The 25,505-nt window shown below is 22.9% G+C and overlaps 2 protein-coding genes across 2 annotated transcripts in view; one reads left to right on the top strand and one right to left on the bottom strand.

Annotated features, from left to right (window-relative positions):
• LOC122509483 (Kv channel-interacting protein 1) overlaps positions 1–25,505 on the bottom strand; it is a 74,005-nt gene that overhangs the window by 5,726 nt on the left and 42,774 nt on the right. The window contains exons 2-3 of the mRNA XM_043623601.1: positions 3,043–3,112; positions 2,885–2,955 (exon numbers count right to left, since the gene is read on the bottom strand). Coding sequence (XP_043479536.1) covers positions 2,885–2,955; positions 3,043–3,112 — 141 coding nt within the window. The remainder of the gene's footprint in view (positions 1–2,884; positions 2,956–3,042; positions 3,113–25,505) is intronic.
• LOC122509482 (dynein regulatory complex subunit 5) lies at positions 3,817–23,881 on the top strand. The gene is made up of 9 exons (XM_043623600.1): positions 3,817–3,931; positions 6,186–6,458; positions 12,707–12,898; positions 13,298–13,474; positions 13,736–13,874; positions 15,403–15,640; positions 16,761–16,916; positions 17,440–17,554; positions 23,422–23,881. Exons 1-9 carry the CDS (start codon positions 3,885–3,887, stop codon positions 23,873–23,875), a joined length of 1,791 nt encoding a protein of 596 aa, XP_043479535.1. The 5' UTR covers positions 3,817–3,884; the 3' UTR covers positions 23,876–23,881.

Here is a 25,505-nt window from a genome sequence, read left to right as displayed (position 1 = left end):
TGAAATTAGAAAAATTTTTGAAAATAATTGAAATTAGGACAAGAATTTCTCTGACATTTAGGAAAATAATTAAACTTTGGAAAAGAATTTTGTTATTTATAAAGGTAATCGGGATTTTTACAAAATTTTTTTTTCAAATTTTGTACATAGTTGAATTTTATAAGAAGAATTTTATTATTTTTTTTTTTTGAAAATAGTTGAATTTCTGCAATTATTTGTAATTTCTCCAAAATTGAATTTTTTTAGTGTTTTCAACAAAAATTTAAATTAGAAAGTTTTCAAATTCTATTATTTTTAAAATTGCTAATTTTATTTATAAAATGTAGTAAAAAGTTAGCCGCGCGAATTGTTGCTAGTTCTTTATTATTTATAGAATTTTTATGTTTGTTATAATGTTAAACATAGCGTTATAATTATATCCCAATAATTTATTTAATGCTTTTTTATAAGTACTGAGTAATAACCGAGGTAATAAGAACAAATTCAACAACTGAGTCCTATAAAGTTGGTGTTTAGTGATATTTGCACGCCGCGACTCGATGTCGCGCTCTCCGCGCTGTCTTTAAACCTTAATATTTTCCACATTTTTTACTAAATCAATCTAATATTTTACAAAAAACTTCCTTATATACTAATAAACAAATGTCTCACTGGAAGTTTTTTCAATTCGAAAGTTCACCGCAGACTTTTTGTCGACGAAGGTAAGTTAACCTAAAATTGACAAGCCTTTATTTACATTAACAAATTAGTGAACAATTAGGAAATTTTTACATTCTGATCATTTTATCGTTTTCCCAGAACCCAAATAGACTTGCATACCAAATTTGAAGTCAATTCGACAATAATTGTCGAAGATACGATGATTTATGTTTTAAAAAGCAATGAAATTTGAAAAACAAAATTTTACCATTTTTCGTCATTATTTCCGACAATATTCATCCTACGAAAAAAATTCAAAGGAAAAAAAGATGCGCTATTCAATTTCCTACAAGGTAGTGCTTCTGAAAAATCAAAATTTCAAATTTTAATTTTTGTAACTTTTCTTAACGTTTGACTGGCGTTAGAGTGTTCATCCGAGCGTCGGGCGAGTTCTTGAATTGGGAGGCTCAATTGAATGTTTATTAAAATTTAAATCTCGTAAAGAAATTTATAACAACAAATTTTTAAATAATTAAATTCTCTCGACTAATTTTAATGAAATTTTAAAGATTAATTACATTTTTCGAGAAATTCAATATTAAAATTGTATTAAAAATAATTGCAATTCTGCAATAAGTTTTATTATTTATGAAAATAATTGAATTTCTTTAAAAAATTTTATTATTTATGAAAATAATTTAATTGTTTCGAATAAATTAAAAAAATTTTTTTTTTAAAATTGAATTCTTGTGAAATATTCGCTACTTATGAAAATAATTGAATTTTTTAAGAAGAATTTTATTAACGTTTTTTTAAATAATTGAATTTTTTTGGAAAATTTTATTAAAACAGTAGATAATCATTGAATTCAGGGAAATTTTTTAAAACAATTTAAATTTTGTCAAGAATTTTTTGAAATTTTTGAAAATAATTGAATTCTGAAAAAGAATTTTATTATTTTTGAAAATAATTATTGATTCTCTTTAAAAATATTTATTATTTATGAAAAACGTTAAATTGTTGCGAATAAATTAATAAAAAAAATTGTAAATAATTGAATTTCTGTAAAATTTTTATCAGTTATGAAAATAATTAAATGTTCGCGTAGAATTTTATAAAATTTTCCTTTTAAATAATTCAATTCTTTTGGAAAATTTTATTAAAATAGATATTAAAAATAATTGAATTGAGGGAAATTTTTTAACATAATTGAATTCCTAAAAAGATTTTTATTATTTTTCAAAAAAAAAATTTAATCTCTATAAAAAATTTTATTATTTATGAAAATAATTGAATTCTTGCGAATAAACTTATTAAACATTCTTTTAAATAATTAAATTCTTTTTTAAAATTTTATTAAAATAGATGTTAAAAATCATTTAATTTGGGAAATTTTCGAAAATAATTGAAATTTTCCAAGAAGTTTTTTAAAAGTTTTGAAAACAATTGAATTTCCGAGAAGAATTTTATTATTAATAAAGATAATTGAAATTTTGACAATTTTAAAAAAAATTTTGAACATAATTCAATTTCAAAAAATAATTTTCTTATTTTTCAAAATAATTGAATCTCTGTAAAAAATTCTATTATTTATGAAAATACTGGAATTAATGCGTAAATTTTTTTTTTAAATTTGTAAATAATTGAATTCTTGGGAAATTTTTATTCTTTATGAAAATAATTAATTGTTTGAGTAGGATTTTATCAAATTTTTTTTTTTAATAATTCAATTCTTTTGGAAAATTGTATTAAAACAGTAGATATTGAAAATCATTTAATTGAGGGGAAATTTTTTTAAAATAATTGAAATTTTGCCAGGAATTTTAGTAAAATTTGTAAAAATAATTGAATTTCGGAGAAGAATTTTATAATTAATAAAGATAATTGAAATTTTGCCGAGAATTTTTTGAAATTTTTAAACACAATTGAATTTCTAAAAAGAATTCTATTATTTTTCAGAATAAATGAATCTCTGTAAAAAATTTTTTTTAAAATAATTCAATTCTTTTCGAAAATCATATTAAAAAAATAGATATTGAAAAGCACTGAATTGAGGGAAATTTTTGAAAATAATTGAAATTTTGCCAAGAATTTTATTAAAATTTTGATTTTTTTTTTTCGTTTTCTAATTCAAAAAACGAGAAAAAAAATTTTTTTTCAAGGAAAGTTGTAATTACTTGATTGAGCACACTGAAATAGGAATGTACTTTTAGGTAAATGAAAATATTCGAATGAATATAGTTACCCTAAAACTGATGGCGCCATTGCAGTTTACGTCAAAAGCTTTGAACACGTAATGGGCGTAGAAGCTGGAGTCTGAAAATCCAGACCATTAACTAATTACGAAAGGAAAAAAAAACAAAAATAAAAAACACACTTCTTACATAATAATGATCAACTTACTTCCATGTGGAAAAAACTTGGCATAGATGTCCTTAAACGAATCCTCATGAACCACTCCTTCTGGGCACTCCTGTAAAATAAAGAAAAAAATATATTTAAAACAAAAAAATTCAATTCTTAACACGAATACTATATATATAAATTCTCTTTGTCTTTATTTAAATATTATTTAATTATAATTACTAATTATATTAATTAGTTTATGTATAATTATTATTATTTATTATTACACTGAAAAAAAATTTGTTTGAATCAAATAATTTTTGTAATTCTAAATGTAATTCAATTAAATGGTATTTGCTTGAAATAGTGAAATTATTGATTCAAATAAAATTTATTTGATTCAAGTAAATATTTATTTTGACAAGTAATCGGTTATTTGAATCAAATAAATTTTTTTTTCAGTCTATTAATTATCTATTCATTATTAATAATTATTAATTCACTTAAATTATTAATAACAAATAAATGTAATTAATTTCTATATATAAAAAATAGAAAAGGAAATTTATGACAAATTTTAATTTTAAAACAGTTTCTTTTAAACATTTACCGTATTATAATTTATAATATGAAAATATATACTAAGAGAAAAGTACTTTTTCTTTGAGAAAGTTATTATTTTCTTTTTATTACAGAGACGAACACGTTTGCATCACAAATAAATAGAAAAGAAAAGTCACCATCTGGAAATGTCATAAAAAAATTGCTTACAGAGAATAAATATATACTTTCGTTCTTAACATTATTTTTTTTAAATAGGTCACAAAAATTCATTAAATATAAAAATAGCACAGATTTTAAAACTTTCAAGGAGAAATAAAAGTAACGACTATAAAAAAATGCGAATTCCACACACAATACCAAAAACAACTTTCGAAGCCTACAGGTACTGTATAGGTATTAATATTTTTTCAAAAAAAATTATTTTCAAAAATCAATTATTTCTAAAAATTTACGCTTTATTGCTTTTAATATTTAATTATTATCTAAAGTTTTAACTGAAATTCATTTTTAAATAATTTTTTAATTAGAAAATTTTACGAGAAGTCAATTATTTAAATAGAAAAAAAAATAATTTATTTAACAATTGAATGTTTCTTAAAATTGAATTCTGATGGAGAATTTTATTAATAAATTTTTAAATAATTGAATTCTTTCGACGAATTTTAATAAAAGTTTACATATTAATTACATTTTTCGAGGAATTCGATTAAAATTGTATTAAAAATAATTGAAATTCTGCGATGAGTTTTATTATTTGTGAAAATAATTGAATCCCAAAGAAGAATTTTATTATTTTTGAACATAATTAAATTTCTACGAAGAATTTTATTATACTTTTAAAAATAATTGAATTTCAGCAATAATTTGTAATTTTTCCAAAATTAAATGTTTTTTAGTCTTTTTCATTTAAATTCTTCTATAAATCCATTATTTTTCGTAATTTTTTAAAAAGTTTTTTTTTTTAAAGTTTCAAATTCATTTGTTTACAATTGAGGCCTTGGATCCAATAACTCGCCCGACGCTCGAAGGCACGCGCTAATACCAGTCGGGTAGCAGTGAGTGGCCCAGAGGCGCTCACTGCTCACTGACTGGCAGTTGCGCGTTCCTCCGAGCGTCGGGCGAGTTATTGGATCCAAGGCCTCAATTCTATTTTACAAAATTTCAATTATTCGTAAATTCTTCTAATTAATATAATATTAGAAAATGAAAACTTAAAAAAAAATACTTTCAAATAAAATTGAAATAAACTTTTTCAAATATTCAATTATAATCTAAAATTTTGAAGTGAATTTCATTTTTAATTCAATTTTTATTAGAAAATTCTACTGGAATTCAATTATTTAAATTAAAAAATAAATAATTTATTTAATAATTTAATATTTCTCAAAAGTAAATGCTCATAAAGAATTTTATCAACAAATTTTTAAATAATTGAATTTTATCGACGAATTTTAATAAAATTTTTAAGAATAATTACACTTTTCGAGGAATTCGATTAAAATTGAATTCAAAATAATTAAAATTCTGCGATGAATTTTATTATTTATGAAAATAATTGAATTCCTAAAAAGCATTTTATTATTTACGAAAATAATTGAATTCCTGTAAAAATTTTATTATTTACAAAAATAATTGAATTACTTAGAAGAAATTTATAAAAAATTTGTAAATTATTGATTTCCTGTGAAATTTTTATTATTTATGAAAATAATTAAATGTTTGCCAAGAATTTTATGAAAAACTTTTTTTAAATAATTGAATTCTCTTGGAAAATTTTATTAAACTAGTAGATATTGAAAATCATTAAAATGAGAAAATTTTTTGAAAATAGTTCAAATTTTGCAAATTTTTAAAATTAAACATTTTCTAAATTCAATCATTTTTAAAAGTTTATCCTAAAATGCTCCTAATATTTAATTAAAATTAATTTTTAAATCAATTTTTATTGAAAAATTCTACTAGAATTCAATTATTTAAAATAATAAAAAAATAAATAATTTATTAATTGAATGTTTCTTAAAATTTAAGGCTCGTAAAGAATTTTGTCAAATAAATTTTTAAATAAGTGAATTCCTTTGACGAATTTTAATAAATGTTTTTAGAATAATTACATTTTTCGAGAAATTTGATTAAAATTTTAATAAAAATAATTGAAATTCTGCGAAAAGTGTTATTATTTGTAATTAATTATTTACGACAAAATAAATTGATATTTAAAATCTCGTCTTAAGAAATAGTACCATTAGTACTTTTTTTTAACGAAAAGATATATTATATTATAAATTTATAATTATATTAAAATTTACAAAAAATAGCGAACTGTAACAAAAAGTGTAGAAAAATACTCAAGTGAAATTTCTTTATGTATTAATTCTTTTTTTTCAAACATTTTAAATAATTAAAGAAAAGATGAATATAATTAATTTTCTTTGTCACTTTTTTTTGCAACAAGAAAAAAGTAAGAATGTAAGAAATTTCCTTTGAGCTTGAATTCAGAGGAAATTCCAGGTGAAAAGGAGAATATTTCGCAGTAACAAAAAGGGCTTTTTATATAGGATCAACATGAAATCCTTTATCTCTCTCTCTCTTTCTCTCTCTCCCTTTTCTCTTATGAATATATTGTTATATGAATCTAGATGTTCATCAGAGACAATTTCACTGCCTCGTGAGGAAAATAGGACACTTAGAGGAGAAAATGAATTTTGGAATGAGAACATTGTACCTGAATTGAAGGTTCTTTCGTTAAAAGTAATTGTTCAAGAGTGGGAGAAAAATTCAATTTTACAGAATCTTCCGACTTCCGAGGATCGAGATCATTTACTCGAATTACTTCCCACTAATCTACCAATTAAATTAATTATCAAGGAGATACCATACGAATACTATTGGGAACGTGCCTCTAAAGCTAGGTATTAAGAGGCAATTTTTTTTTCTATTTCCACCAAGTGTACAGTAAAGAAAAAAAAAAATCAAAAAAAAATCTCGAATTTAAACATTTCGAACAATACTCATCCTGGCTTTCAATTTCAATTTAAAAGAAAATCATTTTCAGTTCGAAAATAAAATTCATATACTCAATAATAATGATATTGATAAAAATAACAAAATAGTTAGAAGTAATAGTAAATTTAAGAAAAGAAAGCTGTCAAATTATAACTCTCCAGAGTTGCCACAGGTCAGGGAAATCAGGGAAAAATCAGGGATGGTACTGGAAAAAATTAAATTTTTAGAATTCATAAGAAAATTCTGAATTTTTTAAAACTATTTTGTTTGCCTCATAAATTAGTCATAAACTATAAAATTAAAACGAATTCTAATAATTAAAACCTTCAATCTTTTCAACTTCTGACAATAATTTCTTTTTCAATAACTTAATTAAATTAAATTAAATTAAAATTCTTCTCCAAAATTCGATGATTTTCAATATCTGCTATTTTAATAAAATTTTCCAAAAGAATACAATTATTTAATAAAAAAAATTCAATAAAGTTCTACGCAAAAATTTAATTATATTAAGCGATATTAATATTGATAGTAATTATTTTAACTAAATAAATTCCACTAAAGAATTTTAATATATAAAAATAATAAATAATTAAATAATGATTCGAAATAATTAAAATGATTTCAATAAATGATCCTAAAGTTTTGAACGTTCAAATGAACGAAATTTTTTTATTTCTTCTTCAAATTCAATTTTTATTACAATACTTTTGTGTCAATATCCAAAAAATTAATTTTTAAAGTTTTTACACGTAGAATCTGAGTTTTAAATTTTTATTCAAATCAATAATTTATGAAAATATTTTTAATACAAAATATTTCGTTCATTTCAACGTTCAAAACTTGTGGATCATTTCAATAATGAAAATAAAATGAAATAAATTTCTTTGTAAGAATTCAATTATTTTCACAAACAATAAAATTTTTTACTCGAATTCAATTATTATTTAAAGAAAACGTTAATAAAATTCTTCACCAAAATTCAATTATTTTCATAAGTAATAAATATTTTACTGCTATTCAATTTATTGGCAAATTTTTCTATAAATTTATTCGCAATAAATCAAATATTTTCATAAATAATAAGATTTTTTGCATTGATTCAATTATTTTCATAAATAATAAAATTCTTTTTAGGAATTTAAATATTTCTATAAATAATAAAATTCATCACAGAATTTTAATTATTTTTAATACAATTTTACTCGAATTTCTCAAAAAATCTAATTATTCTTAAAATTTTTATTAAAATTCGTCGAAAGAATTTAATTATTTAGAAATTTGTTGATAAAATTATTTATGAGAATTCAATTTTGAGAAATATTCAATTATTCAATTAATTATTTATTTTTGTATTTAAATAATTAAATTCTCGAAGAATTTTCCAATAAAAATTGATTTAAAAATTAATTTCAGTTAAACTTTTAGATAATAATTGAATATTAAAAGCATTCTAACGTGACTTTTCAAAAATAATTAAATTTTGAAAAGGTTTCAAATTAAAATTTTTGAAAATCTGAATTATTTGTACTTTTAACTAACAATTCTGTAGACTTAATTTTTTTTTTTTTTTTGAAAAGTTTAATTGAACTTTTTTTTTAAATTCTACCAAATTTTTAATTTCTAATATCACTGTAAAAAGAAAGGTACTAATTTAGTACTTAATCGTCATTTGGTTCTATTTTAATACCGAAAATCAGCTCTAATTCAGAACCTTTTATTTACAGTGATACAATTGAAGAATTTCCGCATAATCGATGAAATTTCATAAAATTGAATTGTAAACAAATCGATTTGAAAATTCTCAAAGAACTTTTTCAAAAATTATTAAAAATAATTAATAATTGATTTCTTTTGAAGAATTTTAATAAAATTTTTCAAAATAATGACATTTTTTGAGGAATTTATTTAAAATTGAAATAAAAATAAAATAAATTCTGTGAAGAATTTAATTATTTGTGAAAAAGAAGCGAATTCTTGCAAAAAATTTTCCAAAAATTTTTGAAAATTATATTTTTCGAAAAATTAATTCAAACTTGTATTAATAATAATAATTGAAGTCCTGCGAAAAATTTTATTATTAATAAAAATAATTGAATTCTTACAATGAATATTATTACATTTTTTTAAATAATTTAATTTATGTGAAAAATTTTATTACTTGTAAATATAATAATTGAATTTTTGCGAAGGATTTTGTTAGAATTTTTGTAAATGAATATTTAATTTTATTTGAAAAATTTTATGGAAATTTAAATTATAAAACAGGAAGAAATCGATTATTCCGATTCGAAGACTCGGAGTTGATCGATTTCTTCCTGTTTTATAATTTAAATATTTTTATAAGTTTTTGAATTTCAAAAAGTTTAAATTTGAATCTTTTGAAGAATTTTAATTCCTGTTGATAAATAATAATTCTAAAATATTTATTTAAAAAAGAAGTTATTGATGTTTTCGAAAAATTTTGTAATTAAAGAAAATATAATAGAACATTTTTTTGACTATCTAATAATTTTTAGAATGAATCATAATATTCTTTAAAGTCAGAGAAAAAATAAAAATTTTTTTCTGGAAATCAGTGAAAAATAAAAAATAAATTTTTGTGACAACTCTGCTCTCGAACTGGAATATTTCAAATTGAAATAAATTACATTATTCTAAATTCATCAAAAAAATTTTGTACATTAAAAAAAAATAGTAGCAAAATACTCTTTAAATTTGAATTAGTAAAAATTGTTTACTAATTAGTGACTGACTTTTTGCTTTTGAATTAGTAAATTTTACTATAAAATTAGTAGAAAGAACTATTTATTAGTAGAATTTACTAATTCTAAAGCAAAAAGTCAGTCACTAATTCAAATTGGTAAAGATTTTTACAAATTCAAATTTAGATATATTTAAAAAAAAACTTTGCAAGTGGAATCGAATAAATCACCAAAAATCACTTTATAGCGAAACCGAAAAGTTGAAAGAAAAAAGAAAAAAAGTAATTTTTTACAAAAAAAAATGTTAAAAGCTTCCTCTGTACAAGTATATATTTTATTTGATTTATACCAGAGAAGGTTAAAGTTTGATAAGGCTTTTAATATTCTGCATGTTAATGTGTAAATGCATGAATACAGTCTCTCTCTCTCCTTGCCTAAAATATTGAGTAAATTAACCGAAGCCGTTGTGTTGGAATGTATACGTATAGATATAAGCCTGGTAACTCCGTTACAGTCAGTAAACTGGTCGCTAAATTTATCATAAGGTGGTTTAAACAGCTTTTACCCCATAAATGTAGACAATATTGAACATGCTAATGTTGCTTCTCTATATATATGTAATTATAACCCAGTACTATCCTTTATAATATTCCCTGTTGGAAAATTATTTCAATCCCAAATGCTCCTGAAAACCTCAGCTTTTAATTTCGGTTCGGTGTTTAATTAAAAGAAAAATGAAAGTAAAGTATACACTAAAAAATTCAAAAAGTTCACTTTTCGAATCCAGTAATTAATATAGTAATTAATGATATTAGCAACTGACTTCTCACTCACTTTTTTAAATAAAATTAGCAATTTTAAAAATAGAATGTAAAAATTTTTAATTCAAATTTTTTTTTATAAAAAAAAAAGAAATGGAATATACAATTTTAATATTATTACAATTATAATATAATCATATATATTCTGATATTGGGAATTCAGGAAAAATCGAAAAAAGTCAGGAATGTTTATTAAAAGTACTGAAAAAATTAAATTATTAGAACTCATAGGAAAATTCTGAATTTTTGTGTCTTTTTTGTTTGACTCATAAACTATAAAATTACCACGAATTCTAATAAAAAAACCTATTTTTTCAATTCATAATAAAAATTTCTCTTTAAATAACTTAAATCTTGAACAACTATCATAAAATAAATAAATTATTTAATGAATAATTTTACATAAATATTTCAAAATTAATTCAATTTTAAAAGAGTTGCGTTTACAATTTTCATAAATAAATAAACTTCAGACAGTTTCAATTTGAAATTTTAGAAAATTTCAATGTTGAATGAATTTAATTAGAAATTTTAATGAACTTAGATTTTTGAAAAACTTTAATAATTCAAAGTCTTCTAAAATTAGTTACATTTGTCAATATGTATTTAATTAATTATTAAAAATAATTGATTTATAGAAGAATTTAAATTAAAAACACTAAAAAAAATTGAATTTTGAAGAAGTTACAAATAATTGCAGAAATTCAATTATTTTCAAAAGAAATAAAATGCTTATCATTAAATTCAGTTATGTTCAAAATTTACAAAAAAATCTTGACAAAATCCCAATTATTATCTTTATAAATATAAAAATTCTTCAAAATTCAATTATTTTCAAAAATAAAATGCATTTTTCTAATTTCAATGATTTTCAATATATCTACTATTTTAATAAAATTACCCAAAAGAATTCAATTATTTAAAAACAATTTTATTAAAATTGTACGCAAACATTTAATTATTTTCATAAATAATAAAAATTTTCAAAGAATTCCATTATTTACAAATTTTTTTACAAATTTTTTTATAAATTTCTTTTAAATAATTCAATTATTACTTCCTCATAGATAAAGGATTTTTATAAATAATAAAATTTTTACAGGGATTCAACTATTATCGTAAATAAAATTCTTTTTCCGAATTCAATTATTTTCATAAATAATAAAACTCATCGCAAGAATTTTAATTATTTTTAATTCAATTTTAATCAAATTCCTTGCAAAGTGTAATTATTTTTAAAACTTTTATCAAAATTCGTCGAAAGAATTCAATTATTTAAAAATTTCTTGATAACATTTTTTATAAGAATTAAATTTTAAGAAACATTCAATTATTCAATAAATTATTTATTTTTATTATTTTTTTATTTTAAATTTCCCGGGAATCTAATTATTTTAGTAAATAATAAAATTCTTTTTAGAGATTCAATTGTGTTCAAAAATTTCAAAAAATTCTCGTCAAAATTTTAATTATCTTTATTAATTATAAAAATCTTCTCTAAAATTTAATTATTTTCAAAAATTTGAATAAAACTCTTAGCAAACATTCAATTATTTTCATAAATATTAAAAATTTCACAGAAATTCAATTATTTTCATTTTTTTTTTTTTTGTAAATTTATTCGAAACTATTCAATTATTTTCATGAATAATAAAATTTTTTAAAGGGATTCAATTATTTTTATAAATAATAAAACTCATCACATAATTTCAATTATTTTTAATGCAATTGTAATAGAATTTTGTGAAAAATCTAATTATTCATAAAAATTTGTTGATCAAATTCGTCGAAAGAATTTAATTATTTAAAAATTTGTTGATAAAATTCAATTTTAAGAAACATTCAATTATTCAATAAATTATTTATCTTTGTATTTAAATAATTGAATTCCAGTAGAATTTTCTAAAAAAAATTGATTTAAAAATGAATTTCACTTAAAATTTTAGATTATAATTGAATATTTGAAAAAGTTTATTTAAATTGTATTTGAAATTAATAATTATTTTTGTAAAGTTTTTATTTTTTAATATATATTTATTTGAAGAATTTCCGAATAATTCAAATTTTGTAAAATTGAATTGTAAACAAACGAATTTAAATTCAATGATTTTCAAGAGTATAATAAAATTCTTCGTAGAAATTGAATTATGTTAAAAAATAATAAAATTCTTCTTAGGGATTCAATTATTTTCACAAATAATAAAAACTCATCGCAAAATTTCAATTATTTTTATTAAAATTTTCATCAAATTTTTCGAAAAATGTAATTATTCTAAAAAAATTTATTAAAACTCGTCAAAAGAATTCAATTATTCAAACATTTATTAATAAAATTCTTTTTAAGAATTAAATTTTAAGAAACATTCAATTATTCAATAAATAATTTACTTTTCTATTTAAATAATTGAATTTTCGTAGAATTTTGGAAATTTTATATGCGATTGATAAAAATTTATTTAACAGAGTTGCGACAAAAACTTTATTTTGTTTTTCCCTGAATTCCCTGACCTGTGGCAACCCTGATTAAAGAAAGACATTTAGAAAAAGAGAAGCAAAAAAAGAGAGAGAGAATATTTGCAGTAAAAAAAAGTTGAATCAATAATATGTATAATGAAATAAAAATCTCAGATGGGAATTCAATAATCTTGTTGAACATGGAAATTCATGGCGTCAACTTTATTGCGAACGACATTTTGCGGAATATTTGGAATCACTGGATATCACCTATTTTGATGTTGAGCAAGAAGCCTGCGAGGAAGTCATACAACTTCTACGCGATTTCATTTATACTATTAAAATACATTGTCTTGTGGCCACAGAGTAAATAATCTGGTTTTTCACACAACACTACATTCAATATTATTCATATGCATATTTTTTTTCAAGTATATAAACTGAAAATTTATTACCTACACTGTATGAAAAATTTAATTCAGATAACCGATTACTTGAGTATTATCAATTATTAAATATTTAATTGGATGAAATAATATTTATTAGAGTCAGAGTACTTTTTTCGAAATACTGAAGTTATAGATTCAAATACAATTTAATTGACTCCAATAAATATTATTTGATCCAAGTAAATATTTAATTGATAATAGTCAAATAATCGGTTATATTTGAATCAAATAAATTTTTTTCAGTGTATTGTTATTGCTGTACAATTACGTGCTATTTATATTGAAATTGCACACTATAATAGAAAACTGATTTCAGATATCCTTTAAAATTATCAGAGAAGGAAAATGATGATGAATCGCGTACTGAAACAGAATTTCCGGTTCAACATATTCCAATGAATATGATTCTTCCCCGACTGTCAAATCTCAGGGAGCTTGTTATTAATTTTGGAATGATTTACTTTAACGATGGTTTCGAATGGAAGGATTTTCAGTAAGAACATAATTGAATTTCTGCGAAGAATTTTATTACTTTTTGAAAATTATTGAATTTCTGCAATCATTTGTTATTTTGTTTAAAATTCTCCAAATTATATCGTACAATTTACGAACGTTTCGTCCTCTTTTCAATCAAATTACGGATTTTTATGGACTTGAAGCAAATTTACGAACCTTTATGGGATTTACGGACCTAGTTCGAGCCCTATATAAGTACCTATTTTAATTATTTTAATGCTCTTAATGATATTATTAGATTTTCAGTTGAGGATTGCCGGAACTTGGGTCGTGGAATCAAAGACTGTTTCTCTTTGAAGAAATTTTCCCTGACAAAGAGTAATTTGGACCAACCTCGTGTTGCAGCATTACTTCAAGAAATGACCGTGAATAATAGCGTGAGTTTAGATTTCAGATGAAGACAATAATATATAAGGCACACACACACACAGACACACAAAGTTGGGTTGGAGTTTACTTTGATGAAATAAGATACAGAAATCAATAGAGTCAGTTATAGCGGATGCTTGTTTGCCCTCAAGTCACGAAATCACGACATGCCATGTCTATTAATAAATATGTATATATAATTGCAAATGAGCACGTGAACACATGAGTAAAGACATTATCATCAAGTTCTTTGAATGTATTTCCTGTTCTCATTAAGTAGCAATTTTATAATGACAAATCATTTTGACACGATTTAGGTAAATTGGATTCTTTATTCTTTTTTTGTACGTGAAGGTTAATATTCAAGACGGAATAACGAACGAAAAATTAAAAGAAATTTACCTTTTTTGATTTGGGTAGGAATTTTTCGAATTCAAAATTGTTACGATTCTTCAGGATCGACATGATTATCAAAAATACTTTCAATTCCGATAGGAACTTTCGAAACAGAAAATCAATTCCGTCAATATGTTTTGGTTCTAAAAATTGGAATCAAAACAATAATCGAAAAACACTTTTGTTTCGGATACAGATTTTCGAAACTATCTCGAAATTGTTTCGCAACATCAGCATCAAAATAATTATCAAAATATACTTTCATTTAGGACATAAATTTGAGAAATTAATCCGAAATTAATTTTCTCGATTCATCAGCATCGAAGTGACTATCAAAAATACTTTTATTATCGATAGGAATTTTTGAAACATAATGTTTTGATTCTAAAATTAGGATCAAAACAATAATCGAAAAATACTGTTGCTTTGTAATAGAAAGGTCAGAATAAATTCCTAAAAATAATCGAAACCTAATAAAATATAAAAATAAAGACTGGACTTACATGAAGGTTTTCAAATACAGAAATAGAGACAAGTTTCTTTTTTGTTTGATAAATTCTATAATTCATATCTTTTTCCTAATGACTCAAGTCGAAATGTATTGCATAATTTATAAAGGCAGCATTTACAAATAATTGAAGATCTTTTACGAATATTTTTGCTCTAAATATGTAAACAAGAAGAATTTGATGATTCCTAAAAATAATCTACAAAACCGATCTTCATTATGCTCCTAATTTTAGATTTCTAATTCCAGCTGCTTATTGATAAAACCTACGAGCTTAATTTTCTGAATCGAAATTCTACTTTTAGGCACTATAAAATTATCCTAAATTTAGAATGACTCCAACCAAATTATCCTGCAGATAATTTCGATTTTATTGTCCAAAAGTAACCGTTCTATGATCCAAAAGTAATAAATGATTTTTGATTTAATGATCCAAAGCTAATCGCCAAGGATTTTCTGATTAATTCTAAATTCTGATTTTTGCTTTTATGATCCAAAAGTAATCGTAAATTTTGATTTTTGATTGTGTGCAAAGCATTTTTGGTTTTGAATTTTTAAGGATGTAAATTTCTGTTAAGGATATCTAAATGTTAATCAAAGTGTAAAATAGAAAAATATTTTTTTATATTCAGGTGGAGGAAATAGATTTTTCACATTGTAAATTGGAAGACAATGGTGCACAGGCCATTGGTCTTTTTCTAACAATGCACAAGCATCTCAAAGTTTTACACTTGGCGAACAATAAAATTGGTCCTGTGGGTGTAGCAGGCATTGTGTATGGCTTACTTGAAGAACATTCAGTGCCTCTGAAGCATCTGAATTTGCGTCTAAATCCCCTACAGAATGAAGGAGGAATGCACATTTGTTCCAGTAGGTACATTTTCCATAACTGAAAGTACTGTCACTCAAATATTCTTTTTTTCCACTCTTGATAATGTCTCCTTTTCTCTTTTATTTCTCTCTTCATAATTTCTCTTTTAAAGCAAACAATTTTTTAATTCAACTTTCGTCTCCAAATTATAGACAAAAAAAATTAAATCTAATTCAAAATTTGTCTCCAATTGCGGATACAAAATTTGTGTATCTGATTCAAAATCTTTTTCCAATTACGGATTCCAAAAGTTAATCTAATTCAGAATTTGTCTACAACTATGGATTCCAAAATGTTAATCTAATTCGACATTTGTCTCCAAATTACGGATTCTAAACTCTAATTCGAAATTCATTTCTGCAATTATACAAATGTGAATCTTACCTCCGCAATTATGAATAAAAATTCTCTTGTTATAAATTCTTTGAGGTAAGAATAAGTGAACTGAAAATAACAAACGATTGTAATACGAGAAAAGGAGACAATAAAAGGAGAAAAATTTTTTCATAAAACCGCAAAGAGACCACAGGATCTCGGGTGGTTTAAAGTTGGAAACAACTGCGGCTCACAGGAGGTGCGACTATTTTCCTCAACTTAAATTTAACATGACTTGGGCTCGGAGAAGATAACGATTTTCCACCTTATATGTATATATAGTTGCTAGTTGGGATCTTAATTATTACTCGAGTCTTGTTACAAATGCTCGAACCACACATTTATTCTAAAAATACCCCAAAAGAACTAAAAATCTAAATTTCAAATTATACCGAACGGAAGCATTAATTATCGTTAGCCATAAAACAAAATTTTAAAGAGCAATTCTTTTATGCTATTTTTGATTGTATCAGGAACAACAAAATAGAGGATAACTTTTAACAATGGTTATTGGTTGATGATAGCAGTATCAATACCATTTCTAAAAGCATATCTCGCAATAATTTATAAGAATCGAATTCTCGACAATTGAGTCGATACAATGTATATCCAAAAATATTTCTCTATAAAAGAAAAATTGCATCAAAGCGAGTGGTAAAGTTGAAACGTCATGTTCTGTTAAAAGACATTGACATAAATTAATGTCTATCATGTCCTGACATTAGCTAACTAGAGTTTGCATAGTTTTACTCAAGCACGCTCGTCTGGAAGTATTGAATATTAGTGGCTGTGGACTTGGCCCAGAAACGGGTATCGGAATGGCGGAAGTCATTGCTTCAGGGCACATGAAATGCTCCAGCTTGGAACTTGATGTGTCGAATAATGACTTTGGACCCATTGGTAAGAAGTTATGCTGCTGTTTTCAAATAACTCTCATACCTATCTATTTATTAGCTATACGTTAGATTTTATATCTGTAAATATATTAACGGAGATAATATCTGCAAAAATTATCAGATGTATGCCTTTCGCAAACTTTTAATCACTATCTTTAATTTATCAAAGAGATGAATTTCAATAAATTTTTTCCTTAAATATCATTATTAATTTTCTTCGCCTGTCCGTGGGCGATAAATCTTTTTTTGCAATCAGATACCGTTAAAGTTTTAAACGACTTTTCGTAACTTTGATTCAATGCAAATGTAATGCAATGTAATTGTAATGCAATGGTATTATATGATGAATTTGGAATTTGCAATTAGAATTAGAATTAGAAGTAGAAGTAGAATTAGAAGTTGGACCTTATTTTTGGAATTTAAAGATAAATTTTTGTGGCCTTTGGTCTTTTAGAGGTCTACGATTTCCACTATATTAGAATTAGAAATAGAATTATTAATTAACTAAGAATTTTATTTGATTAAAGCTGGCGTACGATTCGACGAGAGCCTGAAAATTTGTCCCCTTATTGTTGCGTTCGATTCACGTTTGTGCAACTTTAACTATGAAACATTGTTTTCGATCAGCCAGACAGTTTTCAGGTGAGAAAGAATTGTTTATACTTTACTTCTAGCAAATAATAGTTTACCTAACAAAAAATCAAGAATACTTTTCTTTGGATACAAATTTGAATCTGTTTCGATTCATCAGCATCAAAACAATTATTAAAAATGCTTTTGTTTCGGAGACGAAATTTCGGAAACGAATCCAAATCTATTTCGATTCATCAGCATCAAAGTAATTATCAAAAATACACTTTGATTTTGGATGGAAATTTTTAAAACTAATTCCGAAATTGTCTCGGTGCTTCAGAAGCAAAAACAATAATAAAAAATACTTTCTTTTCTAAAAAAATAATGTTTCTTAAAGAAGCAGAATTTCTCAATTCACTATTATTGTCAAAAAGTTTCGACTAGATGGAGAAAAATTTTCTCAATCTCTTCTTATTGATGACAAACAAGCACTTTTTAGAAAAATTCACCATCAGCAGAACATGTTTTCGCTGAACTTTTCCCGAATAATCCATTATGAATAGTGCAATACAATCGTATTAAAAAGATAAAAAAGAAAAGCAAAAAAAGCAAAGAAAAAATAACGAAACAGAAAAAAAAGAAAAATATAAAAGATAACAACGATGAAGTAAACTTTTCTCTTTTAAAAAAAAGTAGACGGCAAATTGTAAGTACAGAATTCAATTTTTTTTCCGTAGGAGGACAAAAGTTGAATAATGATTGGCACACCCTGAAAGTGTAAAGTATGCTTTATCTGCACACGTAGAATTTGGTTTAAAAAACTATGACAATGCTTTGGATTCGAGCCAGATTTAAAATTCATTGGTTTCTCTTTCTCTCTCTCTCTCTCTCTTTTCCTCGGTTATATGAATCAAGAGTCGATGACCTGCATTCTGCATATAGGAGAACATGAAAATAATGGTCTTGAATAATCATTGATTTTTGCTCCTTTCAACTATTAATTAGCATTTCAATCGAATTTCCCAAAGCATAATGATGTTATTAGAAATTAAATGCTCCTAATGTTTCGATATCAGTTTTCCAATTGTATAATATTACTAATGTTCCCAATTCCCTAATGAGCATCAATTTTATTTATTCGTTTTTAATTTGTATTTTATCCAAAAAAAAGTATTTCGTACATTAAAAAAATTAATTCACTAAGCAAATTAATTTATATTATTTCCCCTTAGGGTGTAATAATTTTTTTGAAAAATGTTTTAAATAAGAAAAATTCCATTCATTCCGTACAAAACTTTAGGGAAAAATTAATAATTTTTAAAATTATTAATTTTTGTAAATAAATATTCAACTAACAAGAATTATTTACAATTTATTGTTACGTTTTCGATTATAAAATGAATAATACAAAAATCGTTCATTTTAGCAATAAAACGTCACAATTTTATATCATTACCAAGATCTGTTCGCTTCATTTCGTTTGTGAGAGGATTTTCATGCCTTCTAGGCGGCAATTTTGTGAACTAGATTGGCGCGAAATTCAAAAAAAGAAAAGTTTAATTAACAGTATATTAATATTAATTATTATTTTTATTATTAAATTATAAAAAACTATTTATTATTATGAATTTTTCGTTATTTTCTGTACATTAAAAATAACTATTTCCCCCCTGGGGTTTTTTTCTTCAATATATTTAAAAAAAACTAATTTTCGAAATTCGCTATGCAGTTAAATACAGTTTTTATTCTCAGTCATTAAAAAACTTTTATTTACTATATAAAAGTATAAATCTCAAATTGAACTTTATCGATTTTGAAATACACCCACCGAAACAGATACACAGAAATATAATGAGAAACTTATTTTTATTGGTGTGCGTATTTTTCAAGTATACGTGAAATCACACATAATTCTTTTGGAAAAACTTTTCTCTTCTATATTTTTCACCCTCCTACATACATTGGTATATATAATAACTCTCGAATTCTACGGATTATACTTTCACATAAAGTTTCTTTACCCCGCAAAAATTTGATATACAGTCAATTTTTCATTTACGTATGACTGATTTCTGAAAAATTTTTCTCATAAAAAAATATGAGAAATCATGTTTTGAGAGCTGCGGAATATTTTATAAAAGAAAATACCGCACGGTCATTTTTTGTTATTTAAAAAATTTTTTTAATGATTTTTAAATTAATTGCTATTTATTTAAATTTGTTTTCCGTTTGTAAAAATCGTTTCATTTTTAAATTATTTTGTAATTTTTTAATACACGAAGCAATATTATTGCAGAATTTAAATTTGAAAAATAAATGAATTTCATTTAGAAGCTAAAATTCAAAATTTGTGAGTGCATAATAAAATACAGCTGAGTAGAGAAATTAAAAAAATAAATAAATTTCCAAATATGTGCACGGAGAATATTTTCACGCGTGTGCAGTTTGTGTCCACTTTTATAACACAGAATGCCTTTCAGTGCAGAGAGAAAAATAAATTTGTACATGTGCGAGAAAAGAATTTGGACTACAGCCCACTAGCCACTATATACTTGAATTGCCCTTCACGTATTTGCCAGGAGAAACATTTTCATTTTTCTCCTTTTCTTCCTTACTTAATTTTTCAACAATTTTTTTTTCTCAATCTTTCTCTACTTCTTCTTTTCCAAGAATTCTCTCACTTTTGAAAATTCACTTTGTACCTAAGGTGTAAAGTTGATTTTCCAACGTGTGTCGAGAGAAAAAGAAAGAGAGAGAAAGAGCAATAAAATAAATGCGAAATAAAATATTGTTTTTTCATTTTTGAAATAAAAAAAATATCTACTCATACTTCTATCTATCACGCAGAAAAAATTTATTTTTTAATAGAAAATAAAAATAATTTTAGATAAAAAAAGGAACATAATGATTATATAATTACAATTATTACTATTATTAATAATATTTTGTTTATTTTAATATTTGGAAGAATATTTACTCCTCGAAATATTAAAATCAAAATATAATCAAGAAGTTTAAATTGTTGACGAAATAAGAATTATAATTCATCCGGTTTAGTGTTAATTACAGGGCAAATTACGTAAAGTCCTTAATTTGATTGAGAAAAAGACGAAAAGTTCGTAAATTGTACGTTATAATTTGGAGAATTTTAGAGAAATTACAAATGATTGCAGAAATTCAATTATTTTCAAAAGTAATAAAATTCTTTGCAGAAATTCAATTATGTTCAAAAATTTAGAAAAATTCTCGTCAAAATTTCAATTATTTTTAGAAATAATAAAATTCTTCTCCCAAATTCAATTATTTTCAAAAATTGTAATATAATACTTGGCAAACATTGAATTATTTTCATAAAATAATAAAAATTTCACAGAAATTCAATTATTTACAAATTTCCTATAAATTTCTTCGCAATAATTCAATTATTTTCATAAATAATAAAATTCTTCTACGAAATTCAATTATTTTCAAAAACTTTAATAAAATTCTTGGCAAACATTTAATTATTTTCATAAAATAATAAAAATTTCACAGGAATTCAATTATTTACAAATTTTCTATAAATTTTTTCGCAATAATTAAATTATTTTCATAAACAATAAAATTTTTACAGAAATTCAATTATTTTTGTAAATAATAAAATGCTTCTTAGAAATTCAATTATTTTCATAAATAATAAAACTCATTGCAGAATTTCAATTATTTTTAATATAAAATTTTAATCAAATTCCTCGAAAAACGTAATTATTTTTAAAAATTTTATTAAAATTCGGCAAAAGAATTTAATTATTTAAAAATTTGTTGATAAAATTATTTATGAGATTTGAATTTTAATAAATATTCAATTATTCAATAAATTATTTTTTTGCATTACAATTTAGTGTAGAAATTTAATTATGTTCAAAAATAAATGAAATTCTTCTTAGGGATTCAATTATTTTCAAAAATAATAAATCTTTTCACAGAATTTCAATTATTTTTAAAACAATTTTTAACAAATTTCTTGAAAAATGTAATTATTTTTAAAAATTTTGTTAAAATTCATCGATAGAATTCACTTCTTTAAAAATTTATTTGATAAAATTCTTTACAAGCATTTAATTTTGAGAAACATTTAATTAATAAATTATTTATTTTTATATTTAAGTATTTGAATTCTAGTAGAATTTTTAAATTGATTTAAAAATGAATTTTAGTTAAAATTTTACATAATAATTGAATATTAAGAGCATTTTAGGATAGATTTTTAGAAATAATTGAATTTAGAAAAGGTTTAATTTTAAAAATTGACAAAATTTTAACTATTTTTAAAAATTTTCCACAATTCAATGATTTTCAATATCTACTATTTTAATAAAATTTTCTAAAAGAATTCAATTATTTAAAAACAATTGATTATTTTCATAAATATTAAAAATTTCACAGGATTTCAATTATTTACAAATTTTTTTAATAAATTTCTTCGCAATAATTCAATTATTTTCATGAATAATAACATTTTTACAGGGATTCAATTATTATCGCAAATAATTAAAAGCTCATCGCAGAATTTCAATTATTTTTAATATAATTTTAATCGAATTTCTCGTAAAATCTAATTGTTCTTAAAATGTTTATTAAAAATTGTCGAAAGAATTTAATTATTTAAAAATTTTTTGATAAAATTCTTTATGAGAATTGAATTTTAAGAAACATTCAATTATTCGATAAATTATTTATTTTTGTATTTAAATAATTGAATTATATACTAAATAAATTAAATTCTTGTACAATTTTCTAATAAAAATTGATTTTCATTTTATAAAAATGAATTTCAGTTAAAATTTTAGATATTAATTGAATATTAAAAGCAATATAGCGTGAATTTTTATAGAAATAATTGAATTTTGAAATTAATTTTTTTGAAAAAGTTTAATTGAATTTTTTTAATATTATTTGAAGTTTTTATTTTCTAATGGATATTTAATTGAAGAATTTACGAATAATTTAAATTAGTAAAATATTGAATATTGTAAACAAATGGATTTGAAAATTGTCAAAGAACTTTTTCGAAAATTAATTGCTTTAAAGAAGAATTTTAGTTAAAAATTCTTAAAAATAATAATTGAATTGAAATGATGAAAATAATTTTGAAGAAGTTACAGTAATAAATATTTTTATAATATAAAATAATAATTTTATCACTGGGCCATTTTTAATTATTATAAAACATGAAGAAATCGATCACTTCGAGTCGAAGACTCGGAGTGTTCGATATCTTCATGTTTTTTAGTTATGACAAAATTTAATTTTTGGTTTTAAGTAAAACGTTTTTTTATTTGACTCGGACTGGTTAATTTTTTGTCAGAAATTGGTCCGTAAATGGTCCGTAATTTTTCATTTTTGGTCCTTTACGGACCAATAATTTCCGTTTTTTTAAATACTTTCACTGGTTCGTGCCCTGTAATTAAAAAATTTCCCATTTTACATAATTTTGAATTGAGAAATAAAAAAAAAATCTGAACCTAATAATATCTTAAAGAAGAGAAAATAATCAGTCTCTAACTTGACAATATAAAAAATTAAAATTAACACTATGAGATTTTTATTTGCATGGTTAGTATATGTAATTTTTCATTTTACATAATTTTGAATTGAGAAATAAAAAAAAAACTGAGAAGCACAATTGAAAAAAGCTTCCAAGTGAGACAAAAAAAAAAAGAGAGTTGAAAGCTATCGTTTTATATAAATGAAGAAAACAATGATGCTTTTGATATATAAAATGTTTGTAGGTCGCTCGCTTATCAGGCACTGTATATATATATTATGTTTTTCCCTGAATACGCTTTGCAAATTTATTTTCACTTGTCCCTATACTCTCTACTAAATATAAAGACTCTTCTTCTCGTCTACTTTTATGCCCAACAAATAATTTCCTTTTTCTTTTTCTCTCGCAGAAATAAGACTCAAAAGGGAAAACATGAGGGAAAAATGTTTTTATCAACTGCTGCAAGTAGCATTGGAAGTATATCGTCATTAATTTTAAAGGCAAAGAATTTATTGCCGTCAAAATATTATCATACAAGAGCGGAATCATCCTCAGGCAATGAAGATAAAAATGAAGAAGATGAAGATTATGAGGAAGATGAAGAAGCTGATGGAGATAATGGGGAAAGTGAAGATGGTAAAAATGATGAGAAAAATGAAGATGATGATAAAAATAATGAGAAACATGGAGATGATAAAATTGGTGATAAAAATGGTGGTAAGAATGATGATAAAAATAATTATAAAAATTATGAGGAAAATGAAGAAGATGAAGACGAAAATGAAGGAGATGAAGATAAATATGAAAATGAAGCTTATGATAGCGATTTTCAAAAATCGAGTGTAAAAAGCATATTATCCTAATTTTTCCACAATAAAAATTAAATTAATAATATTTCGTTGCAAAAACTAATTTCATTTCTAAACTTTTTTTTAATTTTCGATTTTGATGCAATAATAATAAAATAATTTTGTTATTTGGTTACGGATTTTTTTATTCCATTAATTGTTGCAACAAAAATAAAATTGATTTTTATTTATTAAATTAGAAAGACTAATTTAATTTCCTAATTATTTACAGTTTTTTTTTATACAATAATTTTTGCAGAAAAAATAAAAAGTTTAGTTTGAAAAACTAATTTGATTACCTAAATATTTATAAAGAAATAAAAGCAACTTCACAGTTTTTCATTTATACAAACTTAATTTTAATTTAATTAGAACTCACCGCTTTATTGTTTAGAACTTATTTCCTCTAATTTAACTTCGAGTATACTAAAAAAAAGAGAAAAAGAAAAAAGATTCGAGTTGACTGCGAGCGAACTATTTAAACTTTTAATTGCTTGTCCAAACTGAAATTGGCATAATAGAATGACCTAATTAATAAAAGGGGAAAGAAATTCCCAAGTTTTTTTCCCCTTCTTCTTTTTTTGAATACATAATATAAAAGGTGTGGAACACGAATTAAGTTATCAATTTTTATCGTTCACTTGACATTAAATTACATTCGCATCCATAATGCATTAGATTTTTTTTCCCCGGGTGTATAATTTTAAGTTTAAACCAACTTTCATTAGCAGATATTGTATAATTTGTATTAGGTTTTTTTTTAATTTTATTTTATTCCCTTTATATTTTACTTTTTTCTTATTTTAAATAATTGCAACTAGAATTTGTTTGTTTTTTTGTTTTTTTTTTAATAAATTGTTTTTTTATGGGTGTTTAATATCAAGTTTGGGGTGATAATTACTTTTCTGTTTTTGAAAAGGGGAATAAGGGGACGATTTAAGGAATACATTAGTAAACATATTTAAATATTATAATACTTTTTCAATCAAGGATACATGTATAATATATAAATATATACACAATTTATAGTAAAAATAAATCGTATCGGTTTGGTGCCTTTAGAAAAGTATATGTATTCCCCTGTGGCATTTCCTGCAATCCAATAAATCACGATAAATTCGATATAAACTGCCTCTTGTTATATAATGCGCAATTTCTCAATAGACGTTGCCGAGGACATGGGCAGTTGCAGTAACGCTTTTCAAGAATGGCGACAAGCTGACTACGAATGAAAATCACTTAAAATCGATAATGGAAAAAAGGCCATTAACACACTGTGTGATAAAAAAACAAAAAGAAAATAAAAAAAAAAAATTCCCACAAAAAAGAACCATAATTGCCTAAGAAAAACATATTTTTATAGACATAAAGTCATTTTCCCAAAAAAGCATATTTTAACCGAAAAAAACAAATTTCTCACAAAAAGAATTTTTTTCGACAAAAAGAATTAAAGACAAATAAATAATTCAGAGAGAAATAAATTAATTGACTGCTGAATAAAAAATAAATAAACCAAAATATTGAATAAGAAACAAATAAAACAAATAAGCGTTAAATAAAAAATAAATAAAACAATTGCCAGTTTAATAAAAAAAAATAAAAATGAATAGCAAAAAAAAAAATGAATAAAAAATAAATAAAAGCA

The sequence above is a fragment of the Leptopilina heterotoma genome, unplaced genomic scaffold (genome assembly GCF_015476425.1).
Source record: "Leptopilina heterotoma isolate Lh14 unplaced genomic scaffold, ASM1547642v1 Lhet_60, whole genome shotgun sequence".
In the NCBI taxonomy this organism is placed as follows: domain Eukaryota; kingdom Metazoa; phylum Arthropoda; class Insecta; order Hymenoptera; family Figitidae; genus Leptopilina; species Leptopilina heterotoma.
This window is presented reverse-complemented; position numbering and strand designations above follow the sequence as displayed.

Coding starts and splice junctions, on each gene's coding strand:
- LOC122509482 (XM_043623600.1), top strand. CDS start 3,885: ATGCGAATTCCACACACAATACCAAAAACAACTTTCGAAGCCTACAG. Junction 13,875..15,402: donor AAATGACCGTGAATAATAGC/GTGAGTTTAGAT, acceptor TTTTATATTCAG/GTGGAGGAAATAGATTTTTC. Junction 15,641..16,760: donor AGGAATGCACATTTGTTCCA/GTAGGTACATTT, acceptor GAGTTTGCATAG/TTTTACTCAAGCACGCTCGT.